Source organism: Schistocerca nitens, chromosome 2 (assembly GCF_023898315.1).
Source record: "Schistocerca nitens isolate TAMUIC-IGC-003100 chromosome 2, iqSchNite1.1, whole genome shotgun sequence".
NCBI classification, from domain to species: Eukaryota; Metazoa; Arthropoda; class Insecta; order Orthoptera; family Acrididae; genus Schistocerca; species Schistocerca nitens.
The window spans coordinates 211765871-211788968 of NC_064615.1; the positions used below are offsets into that span (position 1 = coordinate 211765871).

General features: G+C 44.6%; 1 protein-coding gene across 1 annotated transcript in view; it reads left to right on the forward strand.

The window, feature by feature from the left end:
* Positions 1-23098, forward strand: part of LOC126234929 (uncharacterized) — a 147963-nt gene that overhangs the window by 101659 nt on the left and 23206 nt on the right. The window contains exon 2 of the mRNA XM_049943669.1: positions 12379-14129. Within this exon, the coding sequence (XP_049799626.1) occupies positions 12379-14129 (1751 nt within the window). The remainder of the gene's footprint in view (positions 1-12378; positions 14130-23098) is intronic.

The following is a 23098-nucleotide window of genomic DNA, read 5'->3' on the forward strand; positions in this document are numbered from 1 at the left end:
TATTCCGCATGCTCGTGCCTTTGTTAACAGTCAGCATTGCGGCGCTAGAAATATGAAATCCTCCTGTTGCCCTTTATCTATAGTTCGCAGTATCTCATGTGAGGAAAGGGCAAGCTGATTTTCGCACGACCGATACTTTCTAAAACCATGTTAATTTGTGAACAGAAGCTTTTCCTTTATAAGCACATTTGTTATACTCGAACTCAGAATATGTTCAAGGATTCTGCAGCAAACTGATTTTAAAAATAGTGGTCTGCAATTTTGCCTATATGCTCTTTTACCCTTCTTATATAAAGGTCTCTCCTGCACTTTTTTGTTTCGCTAGGGTCTTTGTGGTGGGCGAGAGATTTGCGATAAATGCAACCGAAATAATGAGTCAATGCTGTACTCTGTAAAACCGTGGGAGATCTAATAACTATAGTTAACTAACGCATAACCCATAAATTATGGCCGGCCGAAGTGGCCGTGCGGTTAAAGGCGCTGCAGTCTGGAACCGCAAGACCGCTACGGTCGCAGGTTCGAATCCTGCCTCGGGCATGGATGTTTGTGATGTCCTTAGGTTAGTTAGGTTTAACTAGTTCTAAGTTCTAGGGGACTAATGACCTCAGCAGTTGAGTCCCATACTGCTCAGAGCCATAAATTATGACCGAGCGAGGTGGCGCAGTGGTTAGCACACTGGACTCGCATTCGGGAGGACGACGGTTCAATCCCGTCTCCGGCCATCCTGATTTAGGTTTTCCGTGATTTCCCTAAATCGTTTCAGGCGAATGCCGAGATGGTTCCTTTGAAAGGGCACGGCCGATTTCCTTCCCAATCCTTCCCCAACCCGAGCTTACGCTCCGTCTCTAATGACCTCGTTGTCGACGGGACGTTAAACACTAACCACCACCACCACCATAAATTATGAATTCCTTTATATAAAATGTGGAGTATTGAACTTTACAATGATTTAGTACAATGTAACTTTTTCCCCCACTTTAGTGTTCAAAGGGTTAAGAAATACAGCACAAGAGTTTTCGACGTAGGAAAACACCGGGGCCGAATTTATTAATATGAGCGTCGAAGATAAGACAGTTGAATTCATGGGCACTGAAATGCCTGGTCTAGCAGGACAGAGCAGATTAGGTTGTGGAAAGGGGCCAGAATAAGGTTGCTGTCAGTTGCACTCAAAATACAAACTTTATTTGTCCACACACATAATATCACAACAAGAATGGAAAATACTCAAAGTTTTAATCGACCTACCTTGATTAACTCTAGATCGGCTGAAGGCAACACTCAAAATCCAAATGCAGGGCCTAAGTAAGATATTGACATACACGGTTATTCTGGAGGTGTGACCCAAGAATATTTTCTAAATCTTCAATCTAAACAGGCTGAAGGCCTTAGTACTTTAATTTCAATGGAACTCGGCTGGAGGCCGCATATTAAGCAATTAGAAGTGTTTCAATCAAACGGCAGAAGGCCTTATCTTAAAACATTTCAAGCAAATTCGGCTGAAGGCCCCATAGTAAAGCATCACAATCTTAGGAACATCTGTTTAAGAGATATTAAACTCGGCTGAAGGCCACACATCAACACAATAATTTAACGGCTTAAAGCCTTAAAAGATTTCATGTGAAATTCGAGAGATAGCCCCTTACAAAAAATAACAATCTTATGCCTTAAGGGCAAGACAAGAACCTTAATTCAGAATATCTTAAAACACGGCTGAAGACCACACATTAACCAAAATACTAACACTCAAACAGGGAAGTTACTATGTAACAGACACGAAACGGCACTCAGAAGTTTCCAAGGGTCGGCCTCAAATATTAACCCTTACGCCCGTTTAGGCGAGACAGGCAGCCTGACCAACAATCTCTTAACCGGAAGGCAACCCAACCTCCAGACAACCGACGAACCAACCAACTACCTGGTCGGTCACCAGACCAACGGCGCTACAACCTAATTGCCAGCGAGGCGAAGAGACCAGTAACACTCGTCTACAGATGCTAGTGTGTTAATAAGCCAAGGCACAATAACTACTGACATACATGGACATCGCAAAGCCGTGGCGGACAGCATCAACACGGTAAGAAAACACTCACTCGCTGCTCTGTCGCAACCGACCAACTGGCTACTGCAGTACGCAGACAGCATTACAGCATTTAAAGCATCGCTCAGTCGAACTGACACAGGGTACACAGTGTTCCACGAAACACTGCCACAAGAATCTCGAACACTCGTAAAACGAATCACAGATGAACAACTAGAACAAATCACAGGTGGACACAAACACAAAACCGGAGGATTGTCGGTGACGAAAACACGTCGTCTGACCAGACGACCGACCAACAACCAACCAAGGTCGTTGCCACTCAAACCATATGTGTCAGCAAAGGTCGGGCGAGTCTTGACTATCTGGAGCTCACTGCAGCTCCAACCCGTCTCAACCCGATGTCCGTCTGGAACTGGGAGACACAGCGATCCGGGCACACTGGCTCGACCCAATCATGCAGAGGTAACTCTTGCCGATTGGCCACGACGTCTCCGCACAAGAAGGAACTGAGCCACGTCCAGCAAGATGACCCAGTGACGAGGCCCAGAAACGGTCAAAAGGCCAAACACACGTCGCCCAAAGAGGCGACCAAGTGAACGACCGACCAACGGTCGATCCCACTGCCATCTCCGTCCGTCGGACAGTTCATCCAGTGTCGCGAGCGGTCGGCGAGTACTGGCTGTCCGCGCCTCCCTAGCGCTCCGTCCCCGACTGCTGCTACGTCCCGACTGCACTCCTGCCGCGTTCCAACTCTACGACTCCACGTCTGATCTCCCTTCACGACACAAGACGACCGGAAAGAAATATCCGCCCAGCAAAGATAATATGGCAGGGGTACTATCGATACGCGCTGCTGCTGCCACTCACAGGCAGGCAAGACAGCAATTCAGTGACACGGGTAACTGAAATTAAAATGACGAGGCGGCAGTAAATAATAGATGGCACGAACATGAGCCACGCACGGCACAGACACAGCGAACAACAACCTTCCTAATAGGATAACAGCGTGACCCGATGATACCGGTCAAGAATAGACGCCTCACATTCATGCAAGCATATATATAGTTACTATTAGCAGAACTGAATTCGACGTCAGGGTGGAATATCTTCGGTATTACTAATGCGCAGCAGATGCGAACGTAGCTATATTTCAAGAGGTGATCACAAATAAAATCACCGACATTTTTGGAACAGCAATAATGTATAAGGTGAGCATATCATGCCAAGCACATCAGCACTCGAAAGTAGCAGAAGGAGTGCGGCAAAAATACACGACCTCTTCTTGGTAGATAGAGGGTTGTATCGATACCTGAGCCAGTGAAGACGGAAAACTGTTTACCGTATGGATACCCAGTTTTATAGGAATTATATTCAGACTGTGCGCTGCAAGACTTACGTCGTTAGTAGTGTTAGTGTCATGACTTGCTGGTAGGTGCTGGTACTGGTACGGCGACGTAGGGTCAAACACAAGGATCAGGGTGCATTACACCTGCAGACGGTCAACATGGGTCTGGACATGGCAAGTAGGACTTACTCGTAGTTTTATCAAAATAACAGCAATAGTTGGTTCAAATGGCTCTGAGCACTATGGGACTTAACTTCTGTGGTCATCAGTCACCTAGAACTTAGAACTACTTAAACCTAACTAACCTAAAGACATCCCACACACCCATGCCCGAGGCAGGATTCGAACCTGCGACCGTAGCGGTCACGTGGTTCCAGACTGAAGCGCCTAGAACCGCACGGCCACCTCGGCCGGCTAACAGCAATAGTTCTGCTGCTCTTCGCGGCTATTGACCCTTTCCTCGTGAGGCCACTTGGTCACTGCATCACAAGATCTGAACCCTTGTGACTTCTGGCTGTGGGGTTCACAGAAGGACAGGGTTTATCATCGGAACACTATCCCACATCGGAGGTTGAAGCTCAGCATGGCGAGGAAGGTAGCCAAAATCCCACGTGATGTACTTCAGGCAGCAGTAAAGCCACCTCTAGTGCATTCCCAGACTATCGTGGATGCAGGTGGTCGTCATATTGAGCAACGTTTGTAAGCCTGAACGTAAACATGATATGCAGCTAGCAAATGTTACTCCTCGTATGGAAGTCAAAATGTGCTTCTTTAAATTTTTATCCGTTATTTCTCTTCCGGACGTCTTCACAAATATTTCCACAATGTTTCCTTCTCCTACGATCACTCGTTTTTCATGCGGCCCCTCTCAAACAGCAAAAGTTTAATTATAATTGGTATGTATGCTCGTAAATGCTACTACTCGCTCAACAGACAAAGGTGGCAGAAGGGTTTTGTTTCGAGACGAAGTAGTGAATCTACTAACGGACATCGAGGTAATGTAATTTTAAGAGGAAATTTTAATTGTGTTTTGCGTCGGTAAGATCGGTGCCCTAATTTTAATTTCTGTGAAGAAGGAATGAACTATTAATTTTCAGGACCATCGTAACTATCACATCACTGCTCACTACAACTAACAACAGCGCCTCCTGAGGCGAGAAGTCTAGCAACTAAACATGTTGCTCCTAGATGACGAGGTATTGTGCCAAGCAGTCACTGAAACATGGACACGATGTCTCCAGAACCAGTCAAGCCATATTATCTGGTGGATTCAAACTACAAAACTGCAAAAAAGATAGCGTATTATTCACTTTGCCCAAACTGTTGGATACAATGCTGAAATACTGTTTCTCATGCCTACCCGACGTGTACAATGAACCAACGAATTCGGTAGCAAATAGTTTTCGAATGAAACACACCAAACCAAAATTACTGTTTTGGTACGGCAAAAAAGTGAAAGCGCGTCTCGCAACTGATATCAATCAAGAAAATATTCCGGTATACCAAATTATAAGGGAACAGAAAATCCTTCAATATCTTCCCCACGAACAAGGAAACAGCTACGATGACCAAAGTGCAATTAAGCTACATACTGAACGGTAGTATATGAATCTTTATCCTGAATCAGAGACCCAACTGTGGACGAAGATTTCCTCTTTAATATACAACCCCCAGTTAATACCGAGGATACTGAAGGGTTTCTCTAAAACATCTTGGAACAAGAAAGAGAAACAATAGTTACAGAATCTCCAAATAATAAAACAGCCGAAACAGATCAGTTGAGTGCCATTCAAGATTTTGGAACATTATTGTCCATGAACTAACCATAATAAGTAACGAACTGTTGGCAGACGATACCTTACACATGCAGTTCTTCTTGAGGTCGTGATATGATCTCTTCTGACATCCCGTGATAACCACAGGCAACAAAACGTGTGTACAGGTGACGCAAAAATAGCAACACTACTAAGTGAGATAGAAGCAATAGATGAGAATCAGTGGCAACAGAAAGTGCTTTACGAGCAGAAACTAGTCGAGGACTCTAATAGAAGTGAAATTACCTGCAAGGTAGCTATACCTCCTCACCATCCAAATGATATTTTACTCGAAGGCAAGGAAAACGATACGTTTCCAAGGTAAGCAGTGCTTTTAAAAATTGACATGTTGCCAACTGGAAGATTGCGACCTTTGTAATGTTTGTACAATAATTTATTACGTCAACGATCGCTTATATACATTCATATTACCGGTTTCGGAAAAAAATTGTCACCTTCAGATGTGCTTAGTCCATTAAAGGCTTCACACATACAAACAAATATAGTTAGAACTTTCAACATGATACAGTCATTTAACATTTCGCTGAATGTACGTATCGTCACATGACAAAAGACTTGACACGGAAAAACAGAGAACGTAGTCGCTTGTTAAGTGTGTTGTGAGAAAGACGTGTTCTGTAATCTCCACCTATGTTGAAGGGTTGAGCTACGTCAGCGCCCCTGCTGGAATTTTAATGTGTTTTATGTATAATTCGAACAAGGAGCTATGAGTAAAAATGAAGATCACTCAGACTAATGATCTTTTCTTGATTTGTTGCAATTAACATCACAAAACCCATTACGCAGATTTGTGCAGGATGCGATTAAGTATTGGAAATACTGAGTTGTGACTTGACGAGATCATCAGGAACAAAGCTAAATATATTGTGAGTCCACATTTTCTTGGGCGAAAAAGGCATCAGTAGTATTGAACGTATGTCAGACGTGACAGCACATTCAAATTCTGCTACCGAGATTTAGAAGGAAGACCACAATGTATAAGTGCATTTTCCTTCTTACGTCTACAGTCGTAAATTTAAATCCCAGCAGACGGGTCGAAATGTCTGTTGTGTAAGAAGAAACTAGAGGACCATGCCTTGGCCTAAGAACATAGACGTTTTTACTTTGAGTGCAAACATTTTTCTTTTATTTTGGAGGTAGTAGTAGCGTCCTCTCGTTGTCATGGTAACCATGCCGCGCTCAACAGCAGGAACTATGGTAATGACTGCTGTAATGTCATATAGTTAATCCAACTGGATCCCTGACACACTTTCAACGCATCAATCATCACATTATTGGGCGCAGATATGCTCGGCGTTTAGCGCCCGTAAGCTGCAAATACACACAAACACATTATCGGATTCAGTAACACCAACTACTTTACTAGAATATTTATATAGTGGAATACGTAGTTCAGTATGACAGGCCGGCCGAAGTGGCCGTGCGGTTAAAGGCGCTGCAGTCTGGAACCGCAAGACCGCTACGGTCGCAGGTTCGAATCCTGCCTCGGGCATGGATGTTTGTGATGTCCTTAGGTTAGTTAGGTTTAACTAGTTCTAAGTTCTAGGGGACTAATGACCTCAGCAGTTGAGTCCCATAGTGCTCAGAGCCAATTCAGTATGACATACAGCAACTGCTAACCTTATTATCCGACCGTCAACAGGAGCTCAGCCTCAGGTGTAAAAAAGTATTTTATGGCATTAACGGAACAAAACGATAGATGAAACTTCCTGGCAGATTAAAACTGTGTGACGGACCGAGACTCGAACTCGGGATCTTTGCCTATCGCGGGCAAGTGCTCTACCATCTTTTTTTTTTTGATGTCTCGTTTTGTTCTGTACTGTTCGCTGAATTTGTTCGTGGCGGACGTCCGATGACACCCGTTCAGGTTGCTCGTTGATCCGTTCACTCAGTTTTTTACGAGGGTTATTCCAAAAGTAAGGTCCGATTCGCCGTAACTATTGAAATTTGGCGCCAATGACAAAACACGCATGCGCGCCGACTCCCGGCAAGCCTTGCGCGTCAAACGCCGCCATTCGCTTTGTTACTGTTGCTGAGTGTAGTTCACAGTGTCACTTTACAATGTTTAAGACAATTGATCAGCCCGCCGATTGTGAAGTAAGGGCAGTGATACGGTTTTTGTCTGCAAGAAACAATTCAGCGGCGGAAATCCATCGGCAGATTACTGAAGTGTACGGTCCTAACATAATGAGCGACAGTAAAGTGCGCAAGTGGGTGCGAGCTTTTAATGAAGGACGGGATAATGTGCACGATGAACCACGGTGTGGCCGACCATCAGTGATTTCAGACGATTTGGTCAATGCGGTTGACAAAAAAATTCGTGAAGATCGCCGATTCACTATTACAGACGTAGACATGCATTTTCCGAATGTGAGTAGAACAACTTTGTACAGAATTGTGTCTGAACATTTGAAGTTTCACAAATTGTGTGCCCGTTGGGTTCCCAGGTTGCTTACTGAGCCCCAACGAATGAAAAGAATGGCTTTTGCTCTTGATTTTTTGGAGCGATATCATAAGGAAGGTGACAGTCTTTTAGACAATGTTGTCACTTAAAGGAGTTTCTCGGCGGCAAGCGCTTCGACACAGATGATGAAGTGAAAGAAGCAGTTAAGGACTGGTTATCGTCACAGGCGGCCGATTTCTATAACATGGGCATTCAAAAGCTTGTTGAACGATGTGACAAAAGTTTAAATAAGTATGGAAGTTATGTAGAAAAATAGATAAAGATGTAAGGAATGTAAATAAAACAATTGTTTTGAAAAAACATTTTAGTTTTGATTTTTTTTTTATAACCGGACCTTACTTTTGGAATAACCCTCGTATTACAGAGGGTAGCCAAACCCTCTGACCGAACACGGCGAGCTACTGTGCCGGCGATGAAGGATGATGATGAAGACGACACAAGAACACCGATTCATGGCGGGGCAGGTGAGAAGCCAACTGAGCTACCCAAGCACGACTCACGCCCCGTCCTCACAGCTTTACTTCTGCCAGTATCTCGTCTCCTACCTTCCAAACTCCACAGAAGCTCTTCTGCGAACCTTGCAGAATTAGCACTCCTGGAACAAAGGATATTGCGAAGACATGGCTTAGCCAAACATTCTGGAAACATCCCAGAGGCTGTGGCTAAGCCATGTCTCCGCAAAATCCTTTCTTCCAGGAGTGCCAGTTCTGCAAGGTCCGCAGAAGAGCTTCTGTGAAGTTTGGAAGGTAGGAGACGAGATACTGGCAGAAGAAAAGCTGTGAGAATGGGGTCTCAGTCGTGCTTGGGTAGCTCCGATGGTAGAACATCTGCCCGCGAAAGGCAAAGGTCCCGAGTTCGAGTTTCGGTCCGGCACACAGTTTTAATCAGCCAGGAAGTTTCGTATCAGCGTACACTCCGGTGCAGAGTGAAAATCTCATTTTGAAAACGATAGATGTTTTGCGTCAGGGAGGTACTGAAGAAATCCCAGCTACCGATTCCCTTGGAAGGTCACAGCTTCAGCATAGAATAAGAGCAGTCTTCCAGAAGCAGGGCAATATCTAATGCTCAAAGTGTAGCCTCCACTACATCGATGTTGCAGGATCACAACTACAATGGCGTACCTCATGGTCAGTCACGGCTGCTTCGAAAACCATCTGTTCCACGTCCGTTTTACACGCCGTGTGCACTTGCTTCTTGAGAAAGAGGTGAATCATATCTTCCTCAGTTGCATTAATCAATTTGATTCCACGAATACTCTGTTCCAAGACCTAAAACAGAAGTGGCCCCTGCCAGTTTTCATAACTTCGTTGTTATTGGAGAAAAGTTTAACAGCACGAGGCACCTGTGACAAAATGATACACATCCTCATGAACGCAACACCCGATCAGATACACCAAGTACCGAAGGACACGTCGAGAGGAAATATCCCTTGCTTGGCTAAAAATCACAGCCATCCAGGCTTAGTTCTTTCGGTCAATGCAACGTTTGCCATCATGTCCTAGTTCCCATCGAATTCAGCTCTTGGAATTCTACTGTACCCACAGACTGACCCCGGAATACCAAATGGGTAGAGTAGCATTTACAACGCATGGACTCAGTTATTTGTTGGATATATTCCAATCTCTGTCTCCCTCTACACTGTGTGTCCTCTGCGTATCGCTCTAGTGCCATGGACGCTATTCTACGATGTCGTAACACATATGCTTCACAGTGTTCCTTCTTGTACTGTGTTTCTAACATATTTCTATCCTCGTCTATTCTGTAGAGGAATCCTCACTTTTTATCTATGTACACCTAATTTTCAATATCCTTTTGTATGACCACATCTGTGACGATTCGCTTCTTTTCTTTTCTGGTTTTTCAACAGTCAGTGGACGGCTTCTATGCAATGCTGTACTCCAGACGTACATTCCCAGTAACTTCTTCTTCAAGTTAAGGTATATGTTTGTTACTAGCAGACTTCTTTTAGCAACGAATTCACTCTTTACCTGCACTAGTTTGCTGTACACTACAAGTTGGTCACTCTTATAAACGTACCCCGGTATAAATACAACAACTGCAAATATTGTTCTGGCACAAAGTTATGATTAGCGCCATAAAAGTGTGGTGGACCGCCTCAATCGTGCAAGATAGCAGTAAGTCGTCAATGCATGTGTGTCTGAAGTGCGCAAGTAGCTAAGCAGATAGCACAGTGTGAACATTTATAACGCTTATTGACAATCTATGAAAATACGTATGTGTTCATTAGAGCTGGAGTCTGACTAACTATGAGGCGATTAAATAAGCCATAATAGTTAAACAAATACGGAAATCCGTTGACAAAACATCATATAGGAGTTGAAATGATCACCATTAGTACTGATAATGTATGCATATTCCGGGCTGCCTTGTAAAAAAAAAAAAAAAAAAAAAACAAAAAAACAAAAAAAACACGGGGATCAGTATTACACAGTTCAGTACCTCAGTATCCGATACAGAACTACACAGCAGCTCTACACTGCCACTCCCACGGTGCGTGAGTAGGACAAATGATATCTGGGAAGTCGTCCTTCACTGATACCACCATTGACCTCATCGAACCTAACGCGTAATTCTTCTGGCTAGGAGGCTAGGCAACCCATTATGCTGCCCTAGTAACTATAATTTTCTATGAGCTGCATCGCGCGTTGCTGTATGTACTGATCTACAAAGTGGCCAGCGCTGAGACGTTCCTGCATTTTAATGACAAGCTAGCATTCGAGGGCCTTTCGTTTACTGGTCTGTCATCCACACCACGCGATTCTTTAAGGCGAAAGCACTCGTCATTCGACAAGTTTCAGCTTTTTACGATAATTCTTCAGACTCCGTTGTCTGCTTACGGTGCGTTCCGATGATTACCTGGCGTCCCAGTCTTATTATCAATTGTACCTTATCACATGCCCTCTACGTGACAAAAGATGCCATTCCGACAACAGAGCGCGGGATGTAAAAAAAACTGCGGACAAATACGAGTAGTAGAACTCGCGCTCTTGGGGTTCCTTACAAACTGAATTGCGCATATAGATAGCTGAGGTGGTTTCCATTAATCATTAACATTAATGTCAGCAGTGGGCTCAACATGATCCACATTACTTCTTTTACAGGTTCTGATGAGTCAATTTGCGAATATCAAAATACGTATCTTTCGATTGAATTGACTCAGAAGCTTAAATTTTTTTACGCTACCAAGGGACCATAGACCTCAGTGTCTGACATAAATTTCAACTTGATGCTTCTACTCTTACCGGTGAAAAATGGGTATTAATAGACGGACAACAGAACGATCCCATAAGAGTTCCTTCTGTTTCCGACTGAGTTAAGAAACCCTAAAAAGTAATAAAAACTGCAAATATTCCAATTTTGAGACCGAAAGCCGTGTATATACTGAGTCTTTGTAAGATTTTTAACGAATTGTTAACTCCAATCCCATATCTTTAGAAATATATTATTCAGTTTAAAACATAAGATGATGTTTCGGGGATGGAAGCATTCTTAGTAGACCTAACTAAACTACAGACATTTTCAAAATGAGTATCATCGATCCATGTGATCGTCTTTGTCATCTCATATAACTATTATGGAAGGATAGCTGTCAATACCGAGAAAGGTAACGCTGCTTCATTTACGTGCCTTAAATTTCGATAAAGCACAAACGCCATTGCTCAGGAAATGACATTCACTGCTTCGAAAAATCATATTATATTAACACAGAAGACGGTATATAGCGTTAAAAGTGGCTAAATGGAAGATTAAGACAGTAAAAAGAGCAAAAAGCTCCTAATATCTGTGGAACACATCACATATTTTATTTTGTAATAGTGTCAAGAAGCCATAGGAAATGGGATGAATACATAAAATCAGTATTAGTCGGATGGAAGTCTTCTTGGAAGGGCTTGTGGAATGTGCATACAACGCGCTACTGTGACAAATTTTATAGCAGTGATCCACTGATGGGACTTATTATGAGGTAGATATGATTGTAGACGTCGAACGCATTCAGGGACGTTCTCCTAGGATCGTAACATGTCGATATAACGTTTTCGAAAACGTCACAGGGACCTTCGGGAAATAACATGTGGATCTTTGGAAGAAAAACGAGTGATGTTGTTTAGTGCTGCAGGACGACGAGCAAATCCCCCTACAGCCAACTACATTTATATTTGCCCTGATTTTACTAAACAGCTTTAGGCGAATGCTGTGATGGTGTCTTTGAAATAGTACGGCCGATTTCCGACAGCAGCCTCCTCCAGTAGACTGAACGTTAAACAGCAATATTCCTTCTTTCCTTCAGAAGAAAGAAGACGTTATCTCGGGAAACCACGACGGATAAATTTTGAGAACCTGTGTTCGAAGAAGGCTGTGCGACAGTTCTGTCGCCGTCATCATATATGTCACGTCGAGATAATAACAATAAGGTGATAGAGATTAACGCATGTTAAGAGGCTGTAGGTATTTCTCCCTCTCCCTATACTCGAGTGAAATAGGACAAAAATGGCTAATATTGGCACCAAGTATCCTCCGCCATGCACCATACAGCGGTTTGCGTATTGCATGAGTAGATATAGATATTGGTAACAGAATTTGAGCATGCACTTACGCGGAAACGTATTGCTAATCTTATAATAATGGATAAAAGCTATATGACGAAACAACAATGACATAGTCGCTTTCCTAGGAAACGACAGCTCAACAAAGCTGCAGAGGGTATATAAAGACAAGTCAGCATGGGACCGTCTCGTCGCCTCTCCGAATCGTCGCCTCTACGTATCGCCGCCTCCCCGTATCGCCGCCTCTCCGTATCGCCGTCTCCACCTCTCGCCGCCTCCATGTCTCGCCGCCTGCACGTCTCGCCGCCTGCACGTCTCGCCGCCTCCCCGTATCGCCGCCTCCCCGTCTCGCCGCCTCACCGTCTCGCCGCCTCCACGACTCGTCTCGCCGCCTCCCCGTCTCGCCGCCTCCCCGTCTCGCCGCCTCCCCGTCTCGCCGCCTCCACGACTCGTCTCGCCGCCTCCCCGTATCGCCGCCTCCCCGTGTCGCCGCCTACCCGTCTCGCCGCCTCCACGACTCGTCTCGCCGCCTCCACGTCTCGCCGCCTCCCCGTCTCGCCGCCTCCCCGTCTCGCCGCCTCCACGTCTCGCCGCCTCCCCGTCTCGCCGCCTCCCCGTCTCGCCGCCTCCACGACTCGTCTCGCCGCCTCCACGTCTCGCCGCCTCCCCGTCTCGCCACCTCCCCGTCTCGCCGCCTCCACGACTCGTCTCGCCGCCTCCCCGTATCGCCGCCTGCACGTCTCGCCGCCTCCCCGTCTCGCCGCCTCCACGACTCGTCTTGCCGCCTCCACGTCACGCCGCCTCCCCGTCTCGCCGCCTCCCCGTATCGCCGCCTCCCCGTCTCGCCGCCTCCCCGTCTCGCCGCCTCCACGTCTCGCCGCCTCCACGTCTCGCCGCCTCCCCGTATCGCCGTCTCCACGTCTCGCCGCCTCCCCGTATCGCCGCCTCCCCGTATCGCCGCCTCCCCGTCTCGCCGCCTCCCCGTCTCGCCACCTCCACGACTCGTCTCGCCGCCTCCACGTCTCGCCGCCTCCCCGTATCGCCGCCTCCCCGTATCGCCGCCTCCCCGTCTCGCCTCCCCGTATCGCCGTCTCCACCTCTCGCCGCCTCCATGTCTCGCCGCCTGCACGTCTCGCCGCCTCCACGTCTCGCCGCCTCCCCGTATCGCCGCCTCCCCGTCTCGCCGCCTCCCCGTCTCGCCGCCTCCACGACTCGTCTCGCCGCCTCCACGTCTCGCCGCCTCCCCGTCTCGCCGCCTCCCCGTCTCGCCGCCTCCACGACTCGTCTCGCCGCCTCCACGTCTCGCCGCCTCCCCGTCTCGCCACCTCCCCGTCTCGCCGCCTCCACGACTCGTCTCGCCGCCTCCCCGTATCGCCGCCTGCACGTCTCGCCGCCTCCCCGTCTCGCCGCCTCCACGACTCGTCTTGCCGCCTCCACGTCACGCCGCCTCCCCGTCTCGCCGCCTCCCCGTATCGCCGCCTCCCCGTCTCGCCGCCTCCCCGTCTCGCCGCCTCCACGTCTCGCCGCCTCCACGTCTCGCCGCCTCCCCGTATCGCCGTCTCCACGTCTCGCCGCCTCCCCGTATCGCCGCCTCCCCGTATCGCCGCCTCCCCGTCTCGCCGCCTCCCCGTCTCGCCACCTCCACGACTCGTCTCGCCGCCTCCACGTCTCGCCGCCTCCCCGTATCGCCGCCTCCCCGTATCGCCGCCTCCCCGTCTCGCCGCCTCCCCGTCTCGCCGCCTCCACGACTCGTCTCGCCGCCTCCCCGTCTCGAAGCCACCCCATATCGCCGCCTCCACGTCTCGAAGTCTCCACATCTCGAAACCTCCACGTCTCGCCGCCTCCCCGTATCGTCGCCTCCCCGTCTCGTCGCTTCCCCGTATCGTCGCATCAACTCCCCCTCAGTTCCGATCAAGGTTTTTGGGAGGTTTTCCTTGGTTGTAAGGCGAATGCCGGAACTGTTTACCTCCTCCCATCAAAATTCATGTAAATAATAAATAGAGAAATAAATGCTATAAGCGTACTTTGCCTTGTCGTTAATGAATTTTGATGTAAAGGAACTGAATAATAAATGACAGTGTATAGCTGACTGTTGCTCTGAGGCAAAAAGTTTAAACTGTTCGCATTGGTATGTGACTAGTGAAATTTATGAACCTGATGCTTTTAAATGCGATAGGGACAAAGATAGATATATAACACAGAAACGAAGAGAGAACAAACATTTGTTCACGGAGCACAGAAAAATGTAGTCCTGTATGTTTTCTTTTACATGTTAGTCAAAGAGAACTGATGTTTAACTTAGATGCATGCAAACTTTCAGTGTTACTACGTGAAATATACAACTCTAGTTGTATCCCTATCGTTTCACTGCGAAGTATTCCACGTACATCTCAGTTATTAAGTGGACGCATCACTGTACACATTCTCAGTTATTCAGCTGTTCAGCATTCGTTAGTCGCAAGTAATATCTTTGGTTTAAGAAAGCTGAGGCAGGCTGACTGATTGCGTTAACGATTTATTGCTCCTGAAAGATATCTGCGTTGATTTTAGCGTCCACTGTGGTTCTTTATATTTACCAAAAGGCTGTAGAAATTATCTGCTAAGCACAATAATCTATGCTGGAACGGTAAGTAGAAAATACCACCAAGATCTAACATCGCGGTTAACTGATTAATCGTAGTGATCTGTTAAACTACGTTTGATCCATGTCAGTATGTTTTTGATGAAAGTCTGTGCAACTTGTATTCAAATTTAGCATATTTTTTAACGGTAACGGTAAGAGGAGTCGAAAAATATTCTTAAATGTTGCCTCCTTTTAGCTTTTCTTTACCTTTGCTGAAGATCACGAGATATAATGAGGTACAGGAAGATGTGAAGGATGTTTATTGAGCAGGTACTGTGTGCAGTGCGAAGAAGGATATTTATCGAGCAGATATTTCGTGCATGCGAAGATGGTAAACGTATGTTATACTGTAGTCGTAAACTGGTATTGTAGTAGTCCATGTTTCGGTTAAATAAGTTATCAACATTTCAGTCTGCTATTATGAAGCATTCAGAATGTTGTCTCGCAGTAATAGGGTATAACATAGTTTTCATTCAGCCCTCATTAACGAAATTTTGCTTATACTCGCTTAGTTAGTAGTCTTTCCCACCACAGTACGCCTCATTTTAAGTTGAATCGCAGTACAACTCTGAAAGAGAATATTACTTAAATTTAACGGATCGTTGTGGACAAAAAACATGTGACAGAAATTGATATGAAACACTGGAATAGTTCTCAAACGCAGAAGCCGATGCTATGATACGACTGGTGTAGCATCATGACACATTTTTTAATTAAAAAAGTGAATACATTACTTTGAATTTTGTACAGGTCGCTTGCTTATCTTTAGGTTTTGCGAAAACAAATTTCGAATGTTTACTGTTTTATGTACTTAAGCATATGAGCTAGTGCATAACAGTCAAGACGAAGAGTTTAATTTTTGTTGTGGTTTGATTCTCGCGCAGATAAAATACTGCTTTCTACAAATGAAGAACAGACAGCCGGCTGAACTATGTTACAGGATGGGAAACAATCCTGGCTGTAAAAACTTTCGTGCCTGCTGATAAGATTCTCCAATACTGTAAGTACCAAAGAATTTAAGACGAATCCACTGCACGTTGAAGAATTCGCAATCTAGAAGAAGTATTTTTAAGATTATGATAATGCGTAAACGAATGAGTGCGAATGTTTTATCGTTATCATCAGACATAGCTTAACTTGCAAGGACCTTAGAACTTCCGCATTTGTTAATGGAGCTTTTGATTTGTTGCATCATGTTCATTGGATCAGGAAATTAAAATATTTTGTATTCGCAAAAACAACTAAAAATCTATGTTCAGGAGTTAACTTAAAAAATCCGTCAGCTGTATTTGGAATGCGTTATTTTATTATAGAATTAACATTCCGTATCACAGCTTCGTAGCTGACCAAGGATCGTCATTCCATTATCAATCTTTAATATTGTAGTGATTAAGCCGTTCCACTGAACCATGCGAATCAGTATCGGATCTATTACAATATTAGTTTCCACACAGAGAGATTCAGTGACGGTGATACTCTGCAAGCAATGGTGTAGTACATGGTGGAGATCACCTTAAACATATTTTAGCCCGCGGATAGAGCGAGGGAAAAATTACTGTAAACCTCCAAATGCACTCTGTTCTCTCTCTCCTTTCTCACGATCCCTGAGCGATACGTATGCAGAAGACAGTAGAGTTTCTTCCTAAGAATTCTCGAAAACTGGTTCTCTAGACATATTCGGTGGAGTTTCACGAGACCAATGTCTCCTTGGCGCCAACAATCACCATTCAGTTTCACAAAATAGGCCCCATCTCCGTATGACCTACAACGGCCAGTTACGACAGCGCCTTTAATTTCTTCGATTTTCTCAGTTAGACAAGCTTTATGAGGGCTTCACGGACTGATGTACGACTGTAGAATAACTTGCATTAAGTGGACACGCCCCTGAACTGGCTACATTTTTAACATTATCTTCACCCTCACATTGTAACTGATCTATAAATGGGAGATAGCTCAAAATTATGACACACAATTAGGATCATTAGTCAAAGCATTTCCCAAAAAATCATTGAGACATTTATTATAATTTGGTACTGACAACAATATTTATAATAGTATAAAAAACGGAGCATTATTTCACTACGTTACCATTTTCTTTGGAACCACTGACTGCACAGCTTGGAAAAAGAGTCAGAGTATAGAAAACATTCACATAAATGTTTTATGCCTCCAATTTCCTTCCCTGATGCTGATCTGTGAAATAGACAAGTAATTCATTTTACTACAACAACGATATTTAAAAATGTACCTCAAATATCACCGACATCATCATTATGTTATAAATTTTCCAGGAAATAGTAGGCAAGGGAGGTAGAGGAGGTCATTCTAAATATCGTACCAATTGTTGTGAGTTGAACTTCAGTCATTTAGGAGAAAAGTGTACCTGAATGATGAAAATTCAAGTTTTCGGTAAACCGCAAAAGAAGATTTACAGATTTATTAACTTACCACCTTCCCCGTTTAGAACATTCCAGTTGCATACTCCAGTTGTTCTCCTGTTTCCTTATCCTCCATACTCTTTCTCTTCATTCTTTCCTTTATCCTTGACTCCTTGGTAGCAGCTTCTGCAGCTGTCTCTGCTTCGATTACCCACCGATTATCAAAAGCAGCTAGAGCTTAAGTCATATTCCTTTCCATCTGGATGTTCAATTTCTTCATAACATTGATCGTTGAAATTACACTATCATTGAATGTTATTATTGCATCCATTACACCAATCTTCAGCACTGTCAGCCCAACAAATACAGTTTCGGATATTTTCTCCCATATATAGCAGTTGAAGCTTTAATTTGCATTCTGATAGAGACCATGCATACATTTCCTAAGTAGATTTTTATTTGCCAGATTCCTATGTTCGACCTAATTGCCTCCATTACAACAAGTGGTAAGGACTGCTTGTGGGTAGCATTGCTCAACCAGTAATTGCACCACGAATCTTCCCTTTTGGACACATACTGTGCTGTGGGGTTTCATCTGTTGACACACTGTGAAACCATGTTGCCCAGACAACTCGTCTCATGTTCTCCCAAATCTCCTACATTTCTCCTTATTGATAGTATATAATATTGAGTCAAAGAATCAGTTTCACTTTTGTAAGACGACCTGGACCACCTACGTGTTTTCCGTCTGACAGTTTTTTTCCACTGAAGTCTTTACATAATTTTCTCAGCCGAGCTCCCATCCTCCTTTGCACATGCCCAACACATTCAAGCTTTTCTATCAGTGTGTCCCCATATGGTCTGTCATTAACAACACTAATGTGTCCTTTACAGCCTCCATCTCCAAGGTAGCCTGCATACCTCACACCACGACTGACATCCGATCTTCTAAAAATGTTTAGAACTCCTTTCGTTTCCATGTTTCCACTTGGGCCGTCGAAGTTCTTTACACAAACATAAGTGCCAATATATTTACTTGAAAAACCCTGACAGTGGTTTGTTAGACATTCATAATTTAGTATCTTACCAGTCTCAATAAAAGTGGCAGTTACAACACCATTCGGAGACGTATGACCTCTCTTCTGCCAAGATCCATCAAATGCTGCCACAATGTCTGTATTCTCAGACAAGGTTCCTGATTCTTCTGCTCCTCTCTTCATTGAATGTTGTGACATTACAGCCTTTATCACTGCGATTTTTAACATCTAAAAGTTTTTTTTTCTGTATTCGCGTCAGTATGTGCGAACTTTTAACATATACCAATGAATGTTGTAACCAGATATCTTTGCCGCGCTCCTGAAAAACGCAGAATATCACGATAGCTATAAACTGTTATACGCTGCTATCGATCAGTAAAAAAAAACGATGCACCTATGTTTCAAAATAACAATTGCCAATTTTTACTTCTGCAGGGAGCCGCGCCGCTCTGTAGCTGTTCTGTGAATGTGTTGCGAGTCGGACGCAAAAGTATTGTGCTCCATACTGATATAATCATTTTATTGTAACTTTAAGAGTTTAAGTGATTAAAAAATATATGTAGCCACAAACAAGCGAGAATGTATATCATGAAAATTCGCTCCACCGCCACAATGGGTGGCCATGTTAATGTAAGTTTCCGTTCCATAATATAATACTTGAAGCCTTGAAGTTTATTTAATTTCAAAGAAAATCTCTCAACCTTATTTTCATTAATTATACTTGTGATAATCTTTCCTGTTTAAAAGATTTATGCAGCTTATTATCCAGCGTGTGTTCTGTCGGAACAGGAGGCTGTCGTGACGACATCGTTATAGTATTTATTCCAAGTTCTTTCAGTTCCGTTTATATGTTCGTACAAATCCAATTAGTTGGTCCCTTAGGTTTCTTTCATGTAACTTCCGTCTGTTTTCTCCGCGCGATCTTCCTCTGAAAAAAAAAAAATTCTGTTCATTTTTTTTAGTAATTTTCGATATCGCGAATGAGAAAAGACAGCCGCCTCCTGCTCCGAACGGAACACCACGACTTTTCTAACGTCGGAGAGTACCGCACGAATTTTCCGCTAAAAGGTAATAGAATTTCTTAAAGCTGGATCAATTACACATGTTGCTGCTGTTCTCCGACAAATCTGGTGTGATTAATAGTAATTTATTCTGTCACGACAAAAAGAACCAATTTTATTTTTACCAAAGCAACAAAGCTTTCAATTAAATTACTAAAAAAAAAATCATGCCAGAATGTTCATTTACACCACATAAAGCATTATGTATTAATTTATTGTATATGTCAAACCTCAGTGGAGGTAGAGGCAAATCCATCAGTGCACAAAAAGTCTTGGCAGGTCTCCTTCCCCTTCCAATACGTCGTATTGCATAAGCAAGCTGAATATTTACCCTGTAATGTCGACTATCGGTTACTGTCTATGTCGTAGTATCACTGGGCATCTTACACGAGTTACAGGCAATCTCTAACCGACTTGAAAGACACTTCCTTGCTGTAATATCCTCAGAAACGTCAATACTATCTTCACAATTGCAGTACTTGCATTTCACAGCACTCTTCAGAAGTGTTGACAGCATATTTAGGTTCACAATAACATTTCCGTCGTTATTGCTGTTCACAATACTACTAGGGTTGTTCTTATTACATTCAGAAAGTGAAAGTTTACCTCTAGAAGCATTGCCTGTAGACACAGTCTCCGCAGGCGACTTTTGAAGCAACTGATGTGTATTATTCGGTTATGTTAGGAACTGGGTGCCGCGAAACTTTCATTTGGGGCTAAATTTCTTTACTCTCGGCGTTTGTAGCACAGGAAACACACACACAGAAACAAAACAACACACAATAACTACAAAACCACACGCTTGTGAAATTCCGAAATCAGATACTTTCAGTCTTCTAGACATGGCTGTGCTTTGGTTCCGGGAGTCAGTGCCTTCTAGCATACATCTGTGTTAACGATCCGTAACTAACTACGGAAAAAATGGAAGAACAAAATAATGCATCTCGTATTCTGACGCACTTTAAACTAACAGATGGGCGTGGCCCTGTGCTACATTACATGGAGTCTCAATTTTAGAACGAACGGAAAAGGATAATGCCCATAAACTATATATTTTTGAAATCAGCATGAAATATTCTTTTCTATAGACCAAGATATTTTTTTCAAATTTTTTTGTATTTTCTCGATCATGTCCCCTTAAACGCATTTGTGTGACTTTCGGACCATGTGAACAACACTCTTGCAACAAATGTAAGTCGGCCGTTTTCCCTTTCTGCTACTGATTTCACCAGTTCGTTGACACAGTCATTAAGACCGTGGTATTGCGTTTGGGAGACGGCAACCTCTGGTCATCAAGATTAACATTTTCCGTGTTTTTCCTTAGGTCGCTTGAAACAAACGCCAGGATCATCCATCCAAGAAAGACAGTGCCCACTTCCTTCCCCGAAACGAGTTTGTGTCCCGTCTGTAATTACCGCGTCGCTGACGGGACATGCAATCCAGGTCTCCCTCCGTTACGTTTTTACGCAATAGCTTGGGGTTAATTTGTGTAAGTCTGGGTGTAGATGTTTTGAAAACATTTCATCTATCTCCCGCGAGCCAGTTTACGGTGTGAGGCGGAGGGTACTTGGGTTATCCCTGTCTGATCGTCCTTTCGTGTTCTATTCGTGAACAGCACAGAGGAAGGATGAGTATCGGTAAATCTCCGCGTTAGTTGTAATTTCTTCGATTTTTTCGGTACGCTTATTTCCCGAGGCGTATGTGGAAGGAAGCAGTAGGTAGCCAGACTCTTCCGGGAACGTACTCTCCCGAATTTTAATAGTCAGCCTCTCAATGATGAACAACGCCTCTCTTGTACCGTCTGCCGCTGAAGTTTGTTAAGCAACAAGGGTCGACTAAACGACCCCGTGACGAACGCGCAGCTCTTCTTTAGAACTTGTCTGTCTCTTCTATGAACGCAGCCTAGTAACGATCTAGAGACGCGGTCGTCGAAAGCACCTCGCATGAAGTATTCATGCAGCCCGCTGTTCTCAGCCGTATTTTATGACAATATGCTTCTAGCAACTAACAGCACCATCCAGAAACGTCAACTAACGTTAAGATCTTCTTGAGACTGTATTTTTCTCGCTCGCTAACAACATACAGAAACAGTAAAATTTTAAGATGTGTTTAATTTAATTGACGTTCGTGAATTCGACCATGCGCTAAGTAAAGTCTGCCTCTTACGTCAGGAGCAAAGTGTTATGTACAGAGGTCACTGAAGAATTAAAAGAAATGAGAGGGGAACGATTTTATTGTTTTTCTTAAAAAGCCGACAACTCACGAACGTGCGCAAGTAGCAACGATCAACTGCTGCGGTATACACCAGCCTAATATCGTGTAGGACCCCGCGAGCACGCAGAAGTGCCGCAACACGACGTGGCATGGACTCGACTAATATTTGAGGTAGTGCTGGAGGGAATTGACACCATCAATCCTGCAGGGCTGTCCATAAATCCGTAGGAGTGCGTGGTGGTGGGGATTCTTCTGAACAGCACGTTGTAAGGCATCCCAGATATGCTCAATAATGTTCATGACTGGGGAGTCTGGTAGCCAGCGGAAGTATTTAAGCTCAGAAGAGTGTTACTGGTACCGCTCTGTAGCACTTCTGGACATGTGGGCGTGCCGCTTTATCCTGCTGGAATTGTCCAAGTCCGTCGGAATGCACAATGGACATGAATGGATGCAGATGACCAGACAAGATGTTTACGTACACGAGTGTCACCTGTCAGAGACGTATGTAGACGTATCAGTGCTCCCATATCACTCCAACTACACACGCCCCATACCATTACAGAGCCTCCACCAACTTCAACAGTCCCCTGATCATATGCAGGGTCCGTGGATTCATGAGGTCGTCTCCATACCCATACACGTCCATCCGCTCGATACAATTTTAAACGAGACTCTCCGCCCAGGCAACAAGTTTCCAGTCATCTATAGTCCAATGTCGGTGTTGACGGGATACTTGCCTGAAAATGATTTATAAGTTCATCGCGCCCTCCATTGATAATGCTGGAATTCAATATGGTGCTGGCCCACCCTTATCCTTGATGACAGATACCACTCTCGCAGGCATACGTTCAATCAGGTGCTGGGAGATTTCTTGTGGAATGGTATCCCATTCTTCACGGAGTGTTGCACTGAGGAGAGGTATCGATGTCGGTCGGTGAGACCTGGCATGAAGTCGGCGTTCCAAAACATCCCAAAGGTGTTCTATAGAATTCAGGTCAGGACTCTGTGCACGCCAGTCCATTACAGGGATGTTATTGTCGTGTAATCACTCCACCACAGGCCGTGCATTATGATCAGGTGCTCGGTCGTGTTGAGAGGTGCAATCGCCATCCCCGAATTGCTCCTCACCATTGGGAAGCAAGAAGGTGCTTAAAACATCAATGCAGGCCTGTGATAATGCCACTCAAAATAACAAGGGGTGCAAGCCCCCTCCATGGAAAACACGGCCACACCATCACACCACCGCCTCCAAATTTTACTGATAGCACTACACACGCTGGCAGATGACGTTCACCGGGCATTCGCTATTCTTACTTCCTACCATCGGATCGCCACATTGTGTACTGTGATTCGTCACTCCACACAACGTTTACCACTGTTCAGTCGTCCAGTGTTTACGGTCTTTACACCAAGTGAAGCGTCGTTTGGCCTTTACCGGCGTGATTATGAACAGCCGCTCGACCATGAAATCCAAGTTTTCTCACCTCCCACCTAACTGGCATAGTTGTTGCAGTGGATTCTGATGAAGTTTGGAA